At 36.1% G+C, this 23385-nt stretch overlaps 1 protein-coding gene and 1 non-coding gene across 2 annotated transcripts; both read right to left on the bottom strand.

The window, feature by feature from the left end:
• Window positions 1–6848: 6848 nt before the first annotated feature.
• Window positions 6849–14127, bottom strand: LOC133302969 (beta-galactosidase 8-like). The gene is made up of 19 exons (XM_061502793.1): window positions 13609–14127; window positions 13397–13492; window positions 12917–13029; window positions 12773–12839; window positions 12597–12689; window positions 12326–12469; window positions 12073–12161; window positions 11865–11970; window positions 11679–11766; window positions 11349–11467; window positions 10682–10840; window positions 10323–10525; window positions 10125–10219; window positions 9083–9192; window positions 8549–8662; window positions 8326–8427; window positions 7659–7870; window positions 7243–7579; window positions 6849–7141 (listed from the first exon to the last, which is right to left on the bottom strand). The coding sequence occupies exons 1-19, from the start codon at window positions 13771–13773 to the stop codon at window positions 7034–7036; spliced, it is 2520 nt and encodes an 839-aa protein (XP_061358777.1). The 5' UTR covers window positions 13774–14127; the 3' UTR covers window positions 6849–7033.
• An 8656-nt stretch (window positions 14128–22783) lies between these two features.
• LOC133302979 (small nucleolar RNA R71) lies at window positions 22784–22890 on the bottom strand. The gene has a single exon (XR_009750413.1). It is a non-coding gene; the product is annotated as a small nucleolar RNA R71 (small nucleolar RNA).
• Window positions 22891–23385: the final 495 nt, after the last annotated feature.

The following is a 23385-nucleotide window of genomic DNA, read 5'->3' as shown; positions in this document are numbered from 1 at the left end:
TTATTTTACAAACTGTGAATTATTAAACACACTTAATAATATTTAAAATTTAATAATTTTTGTTTGTAAAATAAGTAAAAAAAATACATAATTTTTATTTTAAATAATTTTAAAATTTGTATTCAAATACAAAATAATCTATTTTGAAAAAAAAAATTATAAATTAAAAAAGGAGGTTATAGTTATAATTTTTTTACTATCTTGTATAATTATTTTATTACTTTCACATAAAAATAAACTAATAAATGTTACTATTGTATAATTATTTGTTACTATTGATTGTTTTTATTTTTTAGCATATATATGTGTGGTGTATCTAGGTTCTATTAATCTATTCTGTGATTTTCGCTGTTTCTGCAACCACAACTCGCTATAGCGCTATAGCATTTTTCAGGATTGGTCGCAACAAGCCACAATCCGCTTTTAAGTACTATGGTTGAGATGCTGAAATTGGAATATTGTTTTTCAAATTGTGGCCACTAAAATTATTTTCTAGTTATTAACTCGATAGAGTCGTTCTCGAAATAAAATGATTTTCAAAATAATATTAAATTAATTAATATAGCCCAAGTGGGAGAATGTTAGAAATTTTATTTTATGGACAATATTAATTAATTAGTTTTGTATTTTAAAATTAATCAGATTAATGGATATTCCAATATTTTTATTGTAACTAGCCCATTGTGATCACATTGAATTGGGCTTCTGACATCTATTGTTATTGGGCCTTGTTGGGCAGTAGTGTAAGCTTTAATGAGACCCTGGTTTTTCATGTTGGGTGGACCCAGTGGACACAGACTCTTCTATGAGTTATTGGCTAGGTCCTCTCTCTAGCCTATTTATATTGGAGTTAAGCTCCATAAGCCATCATGCTCCTATCTGCTGAAGGCTACCAATTTCTGAATAGGCAATAGAGAGGAAGAATCTAGCATCTTGTTCCCTTATTTCCAACTGTTCTTCTCCGACTTTGTGATGACCCAAAAAGTTACGCACAATCCCAACTTTGATTTCATATTGTTTGGTATTTTATAATTATATATATGATTCAGGGATAAAATAATTCTAACACATTATACAATCGACATTAGGCAGTATCCATCTCTGTGTATCATCATGTACTGGCCGAACAATTTCCATAACTTACCAATCTTCTTTATCAGACCCATTGCATGTTTCAAATATATATTATATACAGGTATGGAATAAACTTAACCTTATCTGGTTGGCCTTCCCACAATTACACTCCCTAATTATATATAAACTTAGTGGGCAAGAATGATGAAGATGGAAGGTGTTAACTATCAGAAATACAAGAGGCATTTGACTGTAATCCTTGTGTCAACTACACGAAGGAGATTTCATTTATATATTAAACCAAATAAGAAATACAAAGATATATACACAATGTGGGACTTCTATACTATTTACAGCAACACTCCCCCTCAAGCTAGAGCATATAGATCGTTTGCACCAAGCTTGTTACATATCTGGTCTATCCTAGGTCCTCTCAAAGACTTAATACATCAGCTAATTGATCATTGGAGTTGACAAAATGAGTGACTATATCTCCTGAGAGAACCTTTTCTCTAAGGAAATGACAATCTATTTGAATGTGCTTAGTCCTTTCATGAAACACCGAATTTGAAGCAATATGCAAAGCAACTTGATTATCACAAATGAGAGATGTTGGGCCAGTGTCTCTAAACTTGAGTTCCTTCAGTAGCTTTTTTAACCAGATGAGTTCACAGGTAGCTGTGGCCATGGAGCGATATTCTGCTTCAGCACTTGATCTAGCAACTACATTTTGCTTCTTACTTCTCCAGGAAATCAAGTTATCTCCAACGAATACACAATACCCAGAAGTGGATCTTCTATCAATAGGAGAACCTGCCCAATCAGCATCTGAGTATCCTACAACTTTGGTATGACCTTTGTTTTCATAGAGAAGACCTTTGCCAGAAGCAGTCTTGATGTACTTAAGGATACTGATTACTGCATTCCAGTCATCTTCACAGGGAGAATTCAAGAGCTGACTTACTACACTGACTGCAAAGGAAATGTCTAGTCGAGTAACTGTGAGATAGTTTAGTTTCCCAACCAATCTTCTATACCTTTATGGATCAGAAAATAGCTCCCCCTGATTTGGCAAAAGCTTGACATTTGGATCCATAGGAGTATCGACAGGCTTAGCATTCAACACTGCTGTCTCCTCAAGAATATCCATAGCATATTTTCTCTGTGATAGTACAATGCCATCTTTGGATTGGGCCACTTCTATCCCTAAGAAATATCGGAGTCTTCCAAGGTCCTTTGTTTGAAAATGATGGCACAAATGTTGTTTTATCTGAGTTATTCCATGAGTATCATTACCTGTAATGACGATATCATCAACATATACTACCAAATAAATAGAACCTAAATCAAAGTGTCTATAAAAGACTGAGTGATCAGCCTCACTTCGAGTCATGCCAAACTGCTGTACAACAGTGCTAAACCTTCCAAACCAAGCCCGGGGAGACTGCTTGAGACCATACAAGGATTTTTGGAGACGACAAACTAGGTTAGACTCCCCCTGAGCAACAAACCCAGGAGGTTTCTCCATATAAACCTCTTCCCGTAGATCATCATGGAGGAAAGCATTCTTTATGTCCAGCTGATACATAGGCCAGTGAGGAATGGCTGCCATAGTAATAAAGAGGCGAACAAAAGTCATTTTCGCCACGGGAGAAAATGTGTCACCATAGTCAAGGCCAAATACCTGAGTATAACCTTTAGCCACCAAGCGGGCATTGAGACGGTCCACCTGACCATCAGGACCAACTTTGACCGTGTATATCCATCGACAGCCAACAACAGACTTCCCAGAGGGAAGGAGAACTAGATCCCATGTACCACTGCTCTGAAGTGCACTCATCTCATCAATCATGGCTTGTCGCCATCCAGAATGTGATAACGCCTCACCTGTAGTCTTAGGAACAGATACAGAAGAAAGAGAAGAGAGGCAAGCAAAATGGGATGGTGAAAGACGATGATAACTCAAATTTATTAAATACCTGGGAGGGGGACGAGAATCACGAGTAACTTTCCAGAGTGCAATGGGTACATCAATGTCAGACGGAAGGATCAGAGCTGCCGGAGGAGATGATGACGGAAGTGAGTCCACAGGAGCCTCAGTAACAATAGGGGCAAGGTCTTGGGGGGCAGGGTCCTGGAGAACAAGTGGACGTTACGATGATAGACTTGGAGGGGGGAACAGGGGCGGGAACAGGGACGGGGACATCTAAAGAAGGAGATGGGGAATGTATATATTGAACTGAAACAGGGAATAAAGGTAGCTGAGTAGCAACAGAATCACTGGGAAAGGAGGAGGAGTCAAAGAATTGGATAGACTCAAAGAATGTAACATCCGCTGAGACAAAGTAACGACGAAGACTGGGAGAGTAACAACGATAACCCTTTTGTGAGCGAGGGTAACCCAGGAAAATACATTTATGTGACTTAGCAGATAACTTGTCAAGACCAGCACTGAGATTGTGGACAAAACAAGTAGAACCAAATATGTGAGGAGTGAGTGGGTACAAAGGTTGATGGGGAAACAACACAGAATGTGGTACCTGGTTATTAAGTACGGAGGAAGGCATGCGATTAATGAGATAACAAGCTGTGAGGACAGCATCGCCCTAATACTGGAAGGGGATATGACCATGTAACAAAAGTGTCCGAGTAGTTTCAATTAGGTGACGGTTCTTGCGTTCAGCAACCCCATTTTGTTGAGGGGTGTGTGAACATGATGTCTGGTGAAGGATGCCGTGAGCTGCAAAGAAGGTTTGAAACTGATGAGACAAATATTCGCGAGCATTATCACTTTGAAAAATGCGAATCGAAACACCAAATTGAGTAAGGATTTCATTAAAGAATTTGTTGAAAATAGAAAACAATTCAAACCGATTTTTCATTAAAAATAACCAAGTATATCGAGAATAATCATCAATGAAAGTTACAAAATATTTGTACCCCATAGTGGAAACGGTACGACTAGGACCCCAAATATCTGAATGAACTAAAGCAAAAGGAGACGAAGACTGACACGATCAGAAAACGGACTACGAGTGTGCTTTCCTAACTGACATGACTCACAAGACAAACTAGATAAATTTGAGAAACATGGGACCATCTTCTGGAGCTTAGCAAGACTTGGAAGACCCAACTGAGCGTGGATAGTAAGCGGAGAATCCACAACAGAGCACATTGGGACAGAAGTCGAAAGCTGATAAAGGCCATTGGACTCAGATCCGACGCCAAGTGTCCTCCTCGAGCTCCAATCCTGCAAAATGACAGACTCTTTAGTGAAAGAAATAATATAGTCAAGGGATTGAGTCAAGAGACTAATGGAAATAAGGTTGAAAGGAGAATTAGGAATATAAAGCACATTCTTAATAGGAATAGAAGGAAAAAGGAGAACAGTGCCAATCCCTTGGGACGGAACCAGTGACCCATTAGCCATAGTGATATTGGGCAGGGGACCAGACGTACAGAGAGAGGTGAATAAAGACTTATTACCAGAAATATGGTCAGATGCACCAGAATCGAGAATCCATGGACCAAGAGAGGGCGAGTGAGAAACACCAGCAAAGGAATTACCCGTGTGTGCACCAGAGGCAGTGGTACCAGGAGGACGCTTCCCTTCATACCATTGCAAGAAGTCAGTGAGAACAGACAGAGGTGGCTATGGTCCAACAATCAAATTAGAGTCCGAGGCAGGAGCAACACTCTGAGCAAAATGAGCAGAGCGAGGAGGGCGACCGTGAAGATCCCAGCAACGATCAATAGTATGGTCCGGCTTGTTGCAATGAGTGCAGAGAAAGCATCTTGTAGAGGGTTTTCGTCCACGTGCATAACCTTTGGAGACAAGGGCAGATGGGTCAATTGAAGAGGGAGCAGATACTGCAGGCTCCATAGTAGACTTCGGTGGAATTTGAAGCAATGTAGACCAAACAGAGTCCAGGGAGGGAACAGTAGGAGAGCCCAAGATCTGATCCCGGTTGACAGAGTACTCCGACGGCAAGCCATAAAGAGCCATGAGCATGAAGAATGTGCTGCATTGCTCAAGTTCCTTAACAGGGTCTGCAGCAGGCGGCAAAAGTTCATTGAAATCATGAAGGATACCCTGAACTTTTCCCAAATAAGCAGACATAGAGACATCAAGGTGTTCAGCAGCAATAGTAGTGATCAAATTTTGACAAACACCATAGAGTCGCTGAGTGTCATTGGTATAAAGTGACTTGGCCTGACGCCAAACAGACTCACAAGTGACATGAGCACGGAAAATTTGCTTCAACGGCGAGTGGATGGTAGACTTGATGATGCTACATAACTGAGCATCAACCTTCTTCAATGAGGGCGTACATCTACCGAGATGGACTCAGCCTTAGTAATGAGATGGTCAGTATAATCCTGTCCATCAAGCCAAAGTCGGAGATCAGAAGCCCAAGAATCATAATTGGTGCCATCCAACTTGTCGACGTGCAATAGAACATTAACATAATTGGAAAAAATAGGCGTGTCATTCTTTTGAGAACCCTTGGATGCATCGTGGAGTGACGAATCAGCCATAGTTCACCTGAAACAAAAATGAACAGCAACGAGAAGCAAAGGAACACGCGTGAACAGTAACCAACAAGAGAAAAGACACTGTAGGAAGCCGAAACGAAGTCGTAACAACAAAGCGAGGGCAGATCCAAGTGCGCAAGAAGGAGACGAGGTGAACCGTGGTGGTCGGAAGTCCAGCCGGAGCTTCACGCTCCTCCACGCGCCGCTGCAAGGGAGCGGACTGCAGCGACTTTCTCACGCGCGTGGCTGAGTTGTCGGCGGTGGGTCCTGGACAGAAAGGACCGCCTGGTTGAGACGATTCGAACGGTGGGGGTTTCGTCGAAAAACTCGTCGGAGACGGCGGTCAACGATGGTTTCTGACAGCGAGAGAGTTCCGATAGGTTCTTAGATGAGAGAAGGAAGCCAGAAACGGACAGATATGACGGTTTCTGAAAAAAAAAAAAAAAAAATTTACTCGACGGACAGTGGTCCACCGAAAAGATGCGGATTAGGATTCCTCTTGTTAGGCTCTAGATACCATGTTAACTATCAGAAATACAAGAGGCATTTGACTGTAATCCTTGTGTCAACTACACGAAGGAGATTTCATTTATATATTAAACCAAATAAAAAATACAAAGACATATATACAATGTGGGACTTCTATACTATTTACAGCAACAGAAGGTTTAACTATATCAAAGATATGCAATTATTTTATTTCGCACTAAGTTGTCCCGATTTTGGAAGAATCTTATCTGTATATAAATAAAGGGATATATCTATCTACTGTGTTACAGGAACAAAAAATTTGGTCCCGCAAACACAAGCATAGAAGATAGAGAAGGTGGAAGCAAGAAAGAGAAAAAAAAAAACAATGGACCCCATTCAAATCTGTGTCTAGAGGAAATTTTTTGTTGTTGATGTCACATGATAGATATATATCCCATAATTAAGAGGGCTTTAGTGATAACAAAGCTCGTGGCGGGGAGAAACCGTGATCCATGATCATCATTTTCGTATATGAAATAGCGATTACATGCGCAAAAGATATAAACAACCTTAGTTTTGTTTTGGAAAACTTTTCATTATAACCCAACTTATATCAGAAACAGCCTAATTGTTCATTGCCTAAATTTCTCACATTGATATTTGAGAACAACTTTTGTCTTGTGAATTAGAAACAATTCTTTCGAGTGAAAAATAGTAAAATACCACAAATCTAACATCATGTATCAGCAAGACTTTTCCATCTTCTTTATTGCAACTTGCAAGTAACTACACACTGTTTTGTTTTACATTTTTTTAACTGGTTTACTACTAGAATACCATTTTACTTTGGCTTATCAGGAATCATCTTCAACTACGAGTCTAATACATTTGTGGAGTGCTAGTCAGCCAAGTCCTACCTAGAAAGTAGTAAGGTTTGAAGCAACATGCATGTCTACGTACAAGCAGCTTCAACAGCTAAACTCTTTGTCAATCCTTTACATGGATCTCCAAATGTATGAATTGATACTCCAATACTACAACTGCTTGATCCAATGCAGGCCTGTTAAAACTCATTAGTGTCAGTCTAATCCAAAATGAAAAAGATCTAAGTAACTAGACAAAAGGCATATGAACTTATTGAAAGAGGAATCTAGATAAAACCTTTTGCACAATGGATAGAGCACTATTGCTGCTGCAGCGTCCATGGTTGAACTTCCCACAAGTCCCATGAGGGGTTCCAAAACTTGCAAAGTTAATGGAAGAGATCACCTGATTAGGATAAGGGCACTCGAGTGATAATACAGGTCCTATTCTTCTTCCTGCTTCTGTATCTGAATTCCACATGTCTACAGGTGGAGGGTGAGATTCAGATACATGTGAACACACACTTCCTATCTGTTTTGTAGCAAAAGAGATTTGTGTAGGGTCGCCTCCACTTTCCTCAAACAATACAAGAGTGTTGCTATCTAGTTGCAACCATGATCGTGGTACATGGTATCTGCAGGATTAGTGACTCAAAATGAGTATCTAACAGGACTATTTTCAACTTCTCTCATCTATGATTATCTAACACTTACAATGTCTGTGATGGTTTTCCACAGTTCTTGAGACATTTGGATGAACTATAAGACCCTCTATAATTGCATGAGTCGGTACAACCACCATTTGAAGAGACATATGTAGGCCAGTATCGCCCAATGCTCTGTCCATTCACCCAAGCCACACCTTTTCCCATCCCAATGAAATCAATTGCAACTGGGTTACTGCCGGAGGGAGCAACAAAGTTTGTCTAACACAACATGTATTAACACAAGTTAGTAGCAAGATTATTTGTCCTATAGTAGCATTCCCTTAATTTTCTTTGAAGTATGCCATTGTAAATATATCATATGCAAACACAGCTAAGTAAAACTATAAAGAAGAAAGAGTCATAACAGAAGAAGGGGCCAGGAGGAGGTGAAGCATTTAAATGCGTATTACCACTGGATAAGTAATAACTGAAGTCATATTAAGCTATTTGAGTGTCATAAAGTCCAAAACTTTTCTATACAAAGTATATACATGTATACTACTAGGTTCAGACTAGATTGGGCCACAGCTTTGGACATTCCATATCATAACATAAAACCAAGTGAACCAAATAGGTGCAAGGAGACTTTGTCTGCTTATGCAGTCATAATAATGAGAGCACAATTAAGAAAAACTTGAGAATTTTAATATATGCTATATTCTTATAAAAATTACCTTGTACCAAGTCAATGGTTGATTCTTAGGTAAGGTAGATTGTGAATTCCATTGTCCAATACTTCCACTAGACAGACCTAAGTCTTCACCTTTAAGGCCAACCTGCATTCAGAGAAATACAGGTTGTATTCTATGACATCAATCTAAAAGGAAAAATGGAATCCAATTTATTTGAGTTGTATCTCTTCAGAAATAAAATAACAGGCTTTAAGTTGAGACTAACCTGATATGTCCATTGCTGGGAGGAGAGATCAATAGTACTGCCATTCTTCAAACCTTTCAATATCACTGGGCCAGTGATCCCCGCACCCCATGTGTCAAAAAAAGATCCATAGTTCTGATGTGTATAAGGTTCACATTAGCTGATGTAGTAATGAGAAATGACTTGATGATAAAGTTGTTAAAGAACCACTTCAATCCAAAACCTTAAGGTATTGGGTGATGACTTTTTTAATGATTTATATTCTTCTCTAACACACCACCTTTGAGCTAGAAGCGTGGATATTGCACAGGCACAATTTTTGGTTTACCTTTTGTGCTATTTTTTTATTTTTAATTCCACTTTAAAGTGGGGGGCGGTGAGGATCGAACTTGTGACCTTGTAGTCACTCAAGCTCTGATACCATGTTAATTATCAAAATACAAGAGGTATTGATTGTAATCCTTGTGGGGAGGAAATAACAAGCCAATGCATAGTACAAACAAAAATTGACTCTGCCCTAAATGCTTATATGTATTATGATCAGAAAAGATGAACCTGAAGTCCCACAGTTAAACTCAGGAGATCAATTGTGTTTTTTCCTGCCACAACTGTGATGGGGATGTCCACATTGACCTTAGCATTGCCACTGTTGCCTGTTCCACTCCCTGAAAAAGTTCTCGGTAATATCACAGATAAGTATTAATAGATAATTAATGAAATATTTAATTGAAAGAAAGAAGGAACTGAACATTTTAGGAAGGAAAAACCATGAACAATTGATTGATCTTTATTTCAAATCAACCTTGATTTTATTTTCCTACTTCCTTAAAGAGATCAAGTTTTGCTTGCTAAGAAATGCAAAAAATAACCATTATGTTTAAATTCCTCTTTTGAATATTTAATGAACCTAGAATTTGGTGATAGTTTTTCAACTGCTTCTGATAAAACTGGTGAGTAGTTGACTCAGGGAACTTCTTACTGAGTACCCAGTGTTATGCTTATTTGAGTGATTTGATCTAGGTTGTATAGATTTAAATGTTTAATGCTGCATACTTACGTGAAAGTTGAAATTTGGTATTTTGATCTGCAGCATGAATATTATGTTTTCAGGTCAATGATGTATCGTCTGTGGCAAGATAGAGTCTCATAGAGACACCATAAACCTTAATTATTTCACTTCTGACAACTTAATAGTGTTTGCCCATCAGAGCCCAGAGTTGCTTTAGGGTGGAAATCCAACTTGGACCAATCATAATGACAACCAAACATATGCTTAAATTTTGCTTCATTACAATGAAAGCCAAGACAAAGGTTTCTTTACTCCTCTTCAAAGTCTAACTTCATTTTGCAGCATTTTCAAATAAAAAGGCATCAAAGAGCCTGAGAGAGATAGGGTGGGGGAACGGACATGCTTTTTTCTTTTTCAGGCCTTAAAAATAAAACAATGCCAAGGACTTTAAAAAAGAACATATAGGGGCATCCAAAATATAGTGAAACCAAAAAACCTAAACGAATATTTAGGAATGACATGTATAACTCATAGACATAGGGTTATCAAGACATATCATCAGTTGTCATTGCTTTCAATTTTATTTACCTGCAAGCTTCCCATTAACGAAAGCATGAAGGGCATGACCAAGGGATTCAATGTGAAGGACAGTTTGAGCTCCAGCATCATCTTTAAGATCAATGCTTCAGAATAAAAAAAAAAATCATGAAAAGTGTTATCACGGGGAAGATAATTGCAGGTCAGAAGAATTGAAGAAAGCTTTCTCAACCTTGGAGTCCTATATACCTTAATGAGTACCACAAATAATCGCTTCTATCAGCTGTCGTATTTATTTGCTCTAGTAATCCAAATTTTGAGAATGAATCATTCTTTGAAATACCAATAGGTTCACTAATCCAACTCCACCCTGAGCTAGAATCTTCCAAAGAACCAACCTCTTCTTTTAAAGATTCAGTTGTGAAGCTTGAAATCATAGATGCAGAATTAATCTGCCATAAAAAAATATAACATTGGTTTATGCTACTTTTTGGACTATAAAATAAAAGAAAAGATCTCGACTACGGTTAGATTTATCACATGCACTATTAAAAGTAACTTCAGTCACTTTAACTATCTATTTTGATTGGGAAGCTGATGAGGCAAACCTTTGCAGTATTAAGCACTACATTCTTGCAGTCTGGTAAGATGCTCACAGACCATCCAGGCAAGTGATATGAATTGCCGTTAAAGGTTACCGTTGCATCAGACGAGGCGATGTTGGCAAGGAAGGCAACACATACAGCTCCTGTCTTGTAAACTGCAGCCTGGGATTGAATAGTAAATGTTAAAGAGATATAATAAAACTATTCATATGCTTTCACTTAACAATTTTAGCTTTTAGGATAATTAGTTCTAGACACGGTATAAGAGCCTCCTTAACCAAGTGATTAGGACTTTGATCCTTGTCCTTAACTATTCATTTTCCTTTCTCCAACAACTTAAGCTTTTGAGATAGTTCACTAAACGACATATATTATGTTCAGAGAAGAGACTTAGACTTCATAACAAGGATTTGCTATAAACAAAAGACTAGCATCAGCAGTATTTTTCCACAATCAATTAAAACTTAAAAGCAACACTCATAAAATTGAGAAGGAAGCAAGAAACAGAGAAACCTATAAGAAATTGACAATGATCCAGTGGACCAATAGGTAATTATTCCAAAATTTCGCGCACACAAGGCACTTTAAGGGACAGAAGCTTCAAATTTGATAAAATATGAGAAAGTTAATCCATAAATGCTAACCAAAATTTAGAAAGACCACTTATTACCTCTAGATTTGGACCAGGAGATGTAATTGTTGGATCAGTAGCTATCAGTGCTTCTTCACAAAGCTTTATGGCCTTATGCACATCTTTAAGGTGGCCCCACTTAGGCTGTCTAATAATTCCTGCATCATGCAATTTAGATATTTAAACCAAAGCACACGCAATATTGTTCATTATAATTTTTTTGTCTTCTACATATCAAATAAGCATATAATGTCGAGTTGCAATACTCTTTACTTATCTTGACTGCATATGGAAGCAAGTTTGACTAGTTTATATAATTCTACAGCATTGTAAACAAATAGACAATTTGAAAGTTGAAAGACTGCATACCATACTCATCAATTGGTGCATCATAATCATAACTAGTAGAAATGAAAGGTCCACCAGAACTCCGGTCAAAGTTGGTCCCTCCATGATACTGTTTCAGAGCAAACAAGCAAGAAAGTTGTGGTATCAGCTCGTTTCCTATCTTACATAGTTAATTTTGAGCTTAAACAACATGAAAGGTTCCATTACCATATAGTAATTTTGAAAAGTTCCACCTCGCTGGTAAAAACGTGCTACAGCAAATGCAAGATCTTCCACAGGTCTGTAAGGCACAGCACCACCAAATGAAAGAAACCTGAGGTTTCAAAGAATCCAAAAGGAGATAGTCAATCATCAGATCGAATTTTGAGTATGCCATTCAAATAAATAAATGACTTAAAGAGAAAAGGACGCTAACCATCCACTCCAATTCTCAGTCCACATTTTTGGTTTTTTGTTAGAGTTTGGTGTGAATTGATCGCAGTAAAATCCATTGCATGTGTTAATCTGTGAGAAATTAATGTAACACATTATGAAATTAACAATCAAGTAGGATGATTTGCAGACATCAGCATAGTAATATTGCTCTATTCAGGAAGATAGGCTAGACAATGGAGTAAAACATAAACTGAATAACACTTTATGTGGACAGATAAAAGGAGAAAACTTACAATTGGATCAGGAGCATCTGCTTGCTGACACATGACCCAGGGAACCCCAGTATCAAGAGATATTGCCATTGATGCTGCCCATTTGATGTAGGATTTAGCAGCAGGACCATATGGCCCATCAATGTTCCCATACTCATTTTCAATCTAGCATTAGAAAACAATAATTAATATTTTCATATTTCAAAAAAATGTAACAATAACTATGCTTCCATATCTAGATGCCATAATATCTCAAGAAAGAAACATTGTTTAATAAAATTTTAAGAAAAACCTGAGACAAAATAATTGGTCCTCCCTGTGACGCATAGAGGTTCTCTTGCTTCATCATATCCACAATCTTAGCAGTGAATCGCTGCATTTCTGCCTGAAGACAGTTCAACTTCAAAAAATAGCAAGAAGTATGTGTAACATGATGATGAGGCATAGAGAAAGGCAAGGAAGGATTACCTTGAACGGTTCATTATCAGTTCTGAACTGAATTCCAGGAATAAAATGCAGCCAAAGAGGGAAACCACTGTTCAGAAAAGTTAAAGCCAAGGATTAGATACCAACCTTCGTGTTAAAAGATACATAGAAAAGATCCAATTGTACCCATAGTTCCATTCAGCACATGCGTATGGACCAATCCGGAGATGCACATATAGACCTGCAGCTGCTACTGCCTTCACAAATTTCACCAAATCACCCCTTCCTTCAAAATTATACTGCAAGCCAAAGCATATAATCCATCATTGATTTGATAATATGACAATTGACACCAACTATACATCGTTTCCTATTTATGTCTTTTGATTGAAATTGAGAACAACTCTTCCCAATCTCACGATTTTTTAAATTTTAACTATACTGTTCATATTAACTCTGAAAAACGTGTGAAAGAAAGAATGATCTTTTAATATTTTCCTACTTCTGATTAGTGAAAAGCTGCATACCCTTCTTTTTTTTGGGACCCTCTGATATATATAGCGTGCGAGCTTGATTGCTCACTAAGTTTAAAAACTCACAGAATGCAATGCAATAGAGAGTGAAGGAAAAGAACATTATGAAAATGGTGACAGAAGAGAAGAGAACCTGGCCTCGAACTGGTTCATGTAAGTTCCAGAAAACATAGGTCTCAATCACATCAAGTCCTCCATCTTTGGATTTCTGAATAAGATCTGGCCACATCTAAAACAACAAACACTACCATTGTTAAGTTCAAACTTCAAATACAAAGTGAAGGATTGTGTATACACACACACACACACACACAGAGAGAGAGAGAGAGAGAGAGAGAGAGAGACCTCTGGAGTACTCCGAGGGTAATGAATTGAACCAGAGATTAAGACACGGTGCTTGCCATCGATGACCAATGCTCTGTGGTCGTAGGTAACATTGGCGCAAAACGAAGCTTGTGTATAAATGCTGAGGAACCAAAGCAAAACGAACAGAATCTGCGTTGCTTTCATTGCCTTTTTGGGTTTTCAAAAGCATAGAGAACGAACCAAAACAAGAAGGAAATGATTCACACTTTGTTTTTGCTTCTTGTATTTAAAGGCACAGGTTTTTCCTTAACACACTTATCTTGGAAGGAAATGACAAAAATGACTTCAGGAAACAGTTATAACAAAAGAAAATTAACATTAATAAAAAAACCTTAAATGGAGTTGCTTTCTTAGGACAAACAAAACAACCTTGCACGACAATGCCTAATGAGTTAGCTTTATCAGTTTATTGTGTCTTTTTTTTTTTTTTTTGACATGCGTGTAAGTGTAAGACGTTGTTGCTTGGTCGCTTTGTGCAAAGATAAGAATGGAAACAAAAGTAGTTGAAACTTGGAAATGATCATAAACTTGAAGAGTTGGAAGAGAATCAAATTGAAGGAAGAAGAGTGAAGACTAGTGTTAACGTAGGGGCCACGTGTCTTTCAATATTTTAATAATATAAAACTTGTCAGTGTCATCGTCGCCTTCCTCAGATTATGGTGTTGTCTTCTTCGAATGTTACTGAACTCACTTAGACACCGTCGTTATTTAAACATATAAAGAAGTGGAAAATATTTTCGGGTATGCAAACTCGATTTACCTTTGCTAAATATAAAAAAACACATTTTTATTTTATGATTATTTTCTTTCATATTTTTTTTATTTTTTGTTAAGAGAATACTTACTCCCCTTACATAAAAAATCTACTCAAAAGAAGTGTGAAGAATTTAGGGGGAATTTGGTACAGGAGAAATTTTTATTTGTCCGGGAATCTCAATTTTTAAAAATATGATTTTTACATTCAGTTTACGATAATATTTGAAAATTTAAAATTTAGAAAAATTCAGTTTCCCGAGAATCCGGCCAAATACCGCGTACCAAACGCCTCCTTGGTGTATTTTGAAGCAGGGAAATGATGATATGGTACCATGACAATGCTATTGCTATATGGTAATAAATGGGAACTGGATGTTGCGAGTCATGGGTACGTGGCATACGGTCACGAAACCAAGGTTACAGGAAATAGGAGATATTTTAGTATAAGAGTGGATAGTATTGTTAGTTGATGTTAACTGAGTTTAATATTTCGACTAACTCTTTTGAGATATAAAAATTACTTGAAGTGAATTTTATTTCTACCAACAAATATTTTTTCATATACACACTTAGGATTACATTTCTATCAGTATATTTAAGGGACTCACCTATTTATCAACTGTATCAAACTTTGTTGATGGGTTTAATATTTTTTCATGTTCTAACAGAAAAGAAAGAAAAGAAAATATTATTTTCACATATTTTTATATACGTGTAAGAAATAATTTTATCTTCTATAACATAAAAAATATTAAAGCCATTAACTTTTTTTTAAAAAAAATAAAATGAATTTTTGGGATAAGGTTGTTTTAGTTGTGACTCTCATACATTCAACCCAACCCATTACCCTGGAAGTTGGAACGACTTAAATTATGGGTTTTAACTTGGATTACTAATATTTTTTCTCTGTGACGTTACGTGATGAAAATATTTACGTATTTATCTCTTTTCTAATATTTTTTTGCCACAAAAAGTATCGTTGACAATGAAGAATTAATCATTAAATTATTGTCTATGCATTGTGACCTGAATAAATACTAATATTAAAATCCAAAAAATACTAATAGTGAAATGTGAATGTCAGGTTATTTTGTAATTATTTAATTGAATATTAATTATCAATTTTATGGATAAATATATTTGTATCAAATATTTTTTTTGTTAATTGTGATCTAAATTCATTATTTTTTAAATTGCAAAAACAGAAGCAAAATTACATAATATATTAAAAAATTATCCAACATGCCAAAATAAATTGAAATATTTTTTATTCTTTAAATTTCATTTACACAAGTAAATATCATAAAAAATAAAATAAAATCAATTTTCATAGTTTTAAAATCGAGTCATATGACTCTGCTAACTTCATAAAAATAACATTATTTAAAATTAATTTATTATGTAATTCAGAAAATTTCAAATAAAAAGTTTTTGCACGTATTAATTGATTCCGTTTCTTTTTTTGAAAAAAAGTTTAGACTTAAGAGAAGCTTTCTCCATTATACACTCAAAATAAATTATTAATTTTGGTGAGAAATTACAATGAAATTATATATAATTAAGTGTTATTAAAATTAGATCAGACCAGTCGATCTGATTAGTTCAATAGGAAATTGGGCCACCGTTGATCATAAATAATGCTTCTATTATTATATTTAATACATATTCTCTGTATCTCTACCAATTGATCACCCTGAGTTCAGTAACACTGATATAAATTATATAATCTTTGTTGTTCCGACTGAAAAAATGTACCAAGTTATCTCGAATTAATATTTCAATTGTTTAATATAAATATTAATATCTTGTTTTGTCACATTTGCTTTTATATTCTAGTTGTAATACATCGATTCTTTGGCATCCAAATAGTAATTTACTAATTTTAATTCGCATATATATATATATATATATAGTAAGAGGCATGATTTTTTGACACCAGTCTCAAATTTTAAATTTGACACCTCATCTGAGAGCCGTTAGATCAAAAAAGATCAACAACTCTGATTTGCAAATATATGACACCATTGATCTTTTTTTATCTAATGGCTCTCAGATGAGGTATCAAATTTAAAATTTGACACTAATGTCAAAGGATTTTACCTCATATAATAACGTGGTAATCGGATGCAACCTCCCTTAAATAATAAGTATTTCAGTTTTTTTTAATTAAAAATGTTTATTTGTTCTATTTTATGTCTGTCTTGCCAGATCTTGTAGCATAAAGACAGAAAAAAGAAGAAAAAAAACACATGGCCAATCGCCTATTCAAGATCTTGGATCAGGAGCATCACAATTTTGTTCAAGTTGAATGGTTAATCATAGGTACACCATTTTATTTTTATTGAGCTTAATTTTGTTCACCACGATAGGAAAGATATGAAATCCTGAATGATTAAATTAATGTCCTTCAGATATTGCAGATAATATACCCTAGATATTTGTTTATGAAGTAAATAAATATAGCCTAGGTATTTATCAAAAAAATACAATAAAACTTATTGGGTGATTTTTTTTAATGGAGGGACACTAGTTGATGTCATGCTTTATGATAAGGTGTCATATGGACTAACGCCTCTATAAGAGGCTGAGATGTAAATGAATTAGGTTGGCCTACAGAAATATATGACTTAGTTTATATTAGGTCAAATTTAACCTATTATAATTAATAAAATAGAATAGATATAGGCTTTTAAGAAAAGGATTCTAGGCATGGGAGGCAGTGTGAATGATGCATCAACCAACCAAGCCACCACGATTTCCATGAAATCTGTGTTTTGAATGACCCAACCACCGCTAGTACTAATCCGATAAGATAATGGTCTAAGAAATATCAACCATATGATAATACACACTTCAAAATTCATAGACCACACACAGCAGGTCCAGGCCCGCAACCTCGCTTTCTCACATTTAGTTAACCAGGCAAATTGATAATGTTTCGTAGATATTTTGTCTATTACACAAGGATTAACAAAATAATCAAATACTGATAATTCAGTTGGTGTTAAAAAATTGAGCAGTTGAAGTTAGAGCATGTATTCAATATTATTCAGTATCATCTTTGAACAGGTTTAAAAATTTTAATTAAAACCGTTCCGAATCGGACTAATAGTAAAATTTAAATATTTCAAAAAAAGAAAAAACTAACAAAGTCGTACAAGAGGTATACTTTTTAATTTGACCACTTAAATGTGTGGTCCGAGGCAGGACGATAATAAATGATAACTACCTATTTATAACTCATTAATCAAAGTGTAATTATGGTATTAAATGCCAACTACTCCATTTTCAAATTCAAATCCCTTATTCTTAATTCACCATTATATATAAGCTCCATCACACACAAAGCAAGCAGAAGCAGCACAACTTATTTATGATTCATTAAATAAAGTATAATCTTGATATAATTGTTTACATTATTAATTCATTATTTAAGTACAAATTAATTATAATTATTTATAAATTAATTACTAAAAAAGGAGATAAGATATTCTACTTACTACTTTTTCTGCCTACCTTTACCTACCACTTTCCAACACAGTTAGATCAGAATCTCAAAAAGATAAAGAAATATAAATGCTATTTAAGATTCTAACCGAATGATGTTTTAGTATAGTATGGTAAGCAAAGATAGGCAGAAAAATAATTAAATCAAAATTTGCATGGAGATCTTGAGTTGACCTTGACTTGTCTATGTGTTACATGCATCCTATAAACTAATGTAATAAGAAAGAGGTTGCATAAAGGAAGTCTTAACACATCAGTTTGTATAATAGAACAACCTAAATTTATGCATGACTATCAACATAATACCATACTACCACTTCGGTATCGTTGTTCAATTGATAATTGGAGTGTCTTTTATAAGCATTTATCCCCACGTCGAATTCACAACCAAGCTTCATGTCTTGTACTCAGAAATTCGACTAATAGGTATAATATCTATCATTACATAACAACCTTGCCCAAGAGATGACATAAGGTATAGTTATGATAATACTCTTAATGCCGAATTTATTATAAATGGTCATTATTCTTTGATTTATCAATAAATGATGTCCGATTTATTGATAGTGATTCAATATTTTGGAAATGAGATTATTTAATTACGTATATTTATTAAATAAATAATATGAAATTTGTATGAAATATTCTTTTGATATATATTAATACTTGAATATTAAAAATATTGGTCAATACATATGATCAATTAGATAAACAATTAAATTCACAAGAATAAATAATTCATTGGTTGACGAAAAATTTATCAATCAATTATCGACATTTTATAAAAGATGAATATATATTTATGTTAGCAATATTATTAATCTTGAAATTCAACTTCGGATTTTTAATAGAGAAGCACCGAATGAGATGATCATTATTTTGTTGTCATAAAAAGCTTTAATTAATAATAAATAGAAAATCCTCAAGCTAGCTTAAGAAAATGAGTGAGAAAATTTTCAGTTGACGATAACTAATGAGTTACATGATCTTAAATTTTAGATTTAGTTTTGTATCAAGATCAAATGAGAGATTGTTGGGTTATACTCTTATTACTTAAAAGATTTTTGGTCTTTAACATATTAGAAGAGTCTAAGAAGACTTACAGTCATGTTTGATCCATATATATACCCAATTTAGTCACTTGAATCGTCATGCATTTTGAAATAAGATATAGTGCCTACACACTTTTCTCCCCTTTTGAGTCCTAACTCGAAAGATTTGACCATCCTGTAACCACTACCTATGAGATGATACTTCCATTCAGTGGTGGACCCATAATTTTTTATAGAGTAAATATCATTTTAGGTCTCAGCAAATTTTACGATGCCCGCTTTAGTCCCTAGCAAATAAAAAGCTATTCGTGGTCACTAAGAAATTCAAAATGGACCCATTTAGTTGAAATCGTGTAATGCTTTGTGGGTAAGGGTTCTGAAGAGCAAATATAACGTGGAAGAGGGTTTACTTCCTCACATTCATATGCCTAGGAGCTGCTCCAATCTCTGGAAAGGAATTGTTAAGTGTTGGGATCTGGGATTGGCCCATAGTCGTGTACTAGTGGGTGATGGTAGGCAGACTCGGTTCTGGTCTGATTCATGGCTCCCGAATCATGGTCCGCTTAGCATCTATGTCCCAAACACAACTCTTTCGAATTTGGTGAATTGTTCAATAGCAGACTACGTCATGGATACTGGGGGTTGGAATTGGGACTCTCTTCAGTAATTCATTCCTGGCCATGTTTTGGCTCAAATTGCAAATGTCATTCCTCCTTTGATAATGGGTCTTCAAGACCGAGTTATATGGGTTGAATCCTCTGATGGTTTATTCTCGATTAAGTCGGCCTATAGAGTTATTACCAGTAATGTTGTTGCAGGGAATTCAAACCAATGGAATCATATCTAGAAGTGGGATGGACCAAAGCGTGTTCGCACTTTTCTTTAGCTTCTTAGGAGTGAAAAACTAATGACAAATTCTAGGCGCTATGAACGTCATCTAACTACTTCAGAGGTATGTCCCAGGTGTAACTTTGCAAACGAGACAAAGATACATGCAGTTAGAGACTTCCATTATGCTCTAGAAGTCTGGCGTATCTTAGTGAGACCGGATAGATGGGATAAGTTTGTTTGTATGCCTATTGATGTCTGGCTTCAGACAAATTTATCAGATTATTGTTCTTGGAATGAGGAAATAAGCTGGTCTTTATTGTTTGGTATCACAACTTGGTTTCTGCGGCGAACAAGAAATGAACAGGTGTTCCAAGGAGCGACTCACACTAGTTATAGTATCTACAGGGCTGCGCTTAGGTATTGTGGAAACATCAGCCATGCAAATAAAATGTTGAGCATGTCAGGCTTACAAGTGTCAGCTCGTTCGAAGAAGTTCATTATGTGGACAAGGCCTCCTGATAATTGGATGAAACTAAACGTTGATGGGGCAAGCTCCTCAAGTCCTATGCAATCTGGTTGTGGAGGGGTTATAAGGGATTCAACAGGAAATTGGATTGTGGGTTTCTACAAGAATTTAGGGTGTGGAAACGTTCTTAATGCTGAACTATGGGCTTGTTTAGTTGGCCTAAATCTCAGTTGGGACAAAGGATTCAAATTTATTTGGTTGGAAGGGGACTCATTGGTGGCTCAACATCTCATTAGAAATGGTTGTAGTGAAACACGCCCATCTTTTTCTTTGGTAAGAAGCATCCGAGAATTGGTGACCAGAAATTGGAAGGTGCACTGATGAACCCTTAGTTCATCATGGTTTTTAGCAGGAATTAGGATCAAATTGTGTGATTAAATGATGAAATACAAGGTCAATGTCCTAAGATGTCCTCAATTACAAGTTCAAGAGCTTTATTGGAAATTTGTATGATTTTTGTAGGAAAAGCAAGCTTGAAAGGAAACTGGAGAAGGAAGGAGATTCTGGAGCTCAAGAGGAGAAAAAATTGCCTAAGTGTTGAGCGCTAAAACGTCCACACTAAGCGTTTTAGCGCCCTGCTACAGGAAGAGGCCAAAACTTGCTGGTGATGAGCGCTAAAACGCCCACACAGAGCGTTTTAGCGCGTTGCTGCACTTAGAAGATGGAAAATTGCTGGTCTTGGGTGCTAAAACGGCCTGCAATAAATGTTTTAGCGCCCTGAAGTGGAAAAAGGACTCTGGTCTCCACCGCTAAAACGTCCAAATCAAGAGTTTTAGCGTTGGAGTCAGTTAAAGTCAGTTGAGCATTCACCAAGTTTGGACGCTAAAACGGTCATTTCTTAACGTTTTGGCGTTGGAGTCAGTTAAAAGCAGTTGAGCATACGTAAAGCATGGACGCTAAAACGGTCACTTATGGACGTTTTAGCGCCCACATCAGTTTTCTGTTTTTAATTGTAACACTATAAAAGGCAAAGCCTTCACACTTAGAAAAGGATCTCTGATCTCTGGATCTGATATATTCTCTATCTCTCTTAAACTTTAGTCTGACTTCTCTCTAAATTCTCTTAGTGTTTGTAGTAGGATTTCTTTGTAATAGTTTGGAGATTGAAGACTTTCAACATGGAAATGAAGTTTGATTCTTCTTCTCTTGTCTATTCCTTAGTCATGTCTGAGTAGAGTCTTTGTAGTCTGAATGCAATAGAAATCCATGATAATATTATGTTGATCTGATTAATATGATGAAGTATTTTTCATGTGTTGATTTGAGATTTTCTGATTTAATTATTTCTATCAAGGAAGTAGTGTAGAACAGGGATGTTTATATGACTTCTGTATCTGATAATCTCAACATCAGAATTCTAGTACTCAAGGGATTGATGCTAGAGTTCTGATGTAATCTTAAGACTTTAGTATGTCATGCATGTATTAAGAAAGAGATCACCAAGGGATTGGGGTTTCTGATTAATGTATCTATCAGGGTAGTAAGAGATTACATCTTGATGATAAGTAAAAGGTTGATTAACATCGCATGGAAAAGAATTCATCATATAATCAGTTTTTACATGGGTTATTATGGAGGAAAGTTGTTTTCTGACTACTTGTTGTTTTATTAATTCTTAATCCATATTTATTTTGTGTCAAATTACTTACAATCAATTTTCTGGTGACAAATTATTCATGACTTTTACAAATTCTTATCTGATTCAAATTAGTTTTCTATGGTTTATTGGTGCTTGAACACAATTCCTCGTGGGAACAATCTTTACTCATCATTTTATTACTTGTACGACTAGTGCACTTGCTAAACGTCCAACAAGTTTTTAGCGCCGTTGCCAGGGAATTTGTTTTTCAACACTAACTGATACCATAGAATTCTGAGATTGAATCCTTTTATTTTCAGTATTTTAGTTTATGTTAAGTTTCTGGTCAATTTTGATTCTGGTATATGCGAGGTACACTTAATCCGAATTTGTTGTTGTATGATCCAGAATTAGAAAGGACATTGAGGAAGCACAAAAGGGCAGCCAGGCAAAGGAGACAGTTGCAAGAAATTGGTAAATCCAGTACGGTTAATCAGGAAGAGATAATGGCAGAGAATCACAGACCACCACCACCACCACAGAGGACACTGGGAGAGTACATAACTCCTACAGTGATTCCTCCAATTGGGAGTGTTGTGCGCCCAACAGTGGAGCCCAACAACTTTGAATTGAAGCCTGCTTTGATACATTTGGTGCAGAAGGATCAGTTTGCTGGAACCAGTGCAGAGGACCCTTACTTGCACATAGAGAACTTTCTGTTGTTGAGTGATACTGTGAAGATAAATGGTGTCACAAGAGATGCAATTCTGTTGAGACTATTCACTCATTCACTGACGGATGATGCAAGGAGATGGCTGCAATCATTGCCACAAGGAAGTATAACAACTTGGGATGATTTGCAAACCAAGTTCTTGCAGGTTTTTCTCAGCATCCAAGAGGGCCAAGTTGAAGGATGAGATTACAAGCTTTAAGCAGAAAGAGTCAGAATCCATTTATGAGGCTTGGGAGAGATTCAAGACTTTGTTGAGGAAATGTCCACAGCATGGAATTGAGGCATGGCAACAAGCAGCAATCTTCCTGCAAGGAATGACCACTAACACTAGAACCTTGGTGCATGCCACTGCTGGTGGATCATTGACTACCAAGACTCCTCAAGAAGCCTTGGATATCTTTGAGTCATTGGCATCTCAGGAATTTGATAATGCCCCAGTGGCTGACAGAAGGACAGGAATCATCAGGTTGGATGGGTATGATGCTCTGTTGGCAAGGAATGATCAGTTGATGCAGACACAGAGACAACAGCAGCAACAGTTGGATACCCTTATTAAGCAACTCTCTTAACAAAAGGTAGCTTCTGTGGAAACCAAGAGTGTATGTGCTATCTGTGGCAAAGGCCATGTGACAGAGGAGTGTGATTATGGGGGATCACCAGAACAAGCAGAGGTGAACGGAGTGTGGTATGATCAGAATAATCAAAGGAACTACAACAATCAGGGAAGGAATGTTTATGTGCCACCATGGAAGAACAAGAATTAACACCCAGG

This window comes from Gastrolobium bilobum, unplaced genomic scaffold, assembly GCF_033153095.1.
Source record: "Gastrolobium bilobum isolate Gb01-03AN ecotype WA unplaced genomic scaffold, APGP_CSIRO_Gbil_v1 utg6923, whole genome shotgun sequence".
NCBI lineage: Eukaryota > Viridiplantae > Streptophyta > Magnoliopsida > Fabales > Fabaceae > Gastrolobium > Gastrolobium bilobum.
The sequence above is the reverse complement of the archived record's forward strand: the minus strand, read 5'-3'. Positions and strand labels throughout refer to the sequence as shown.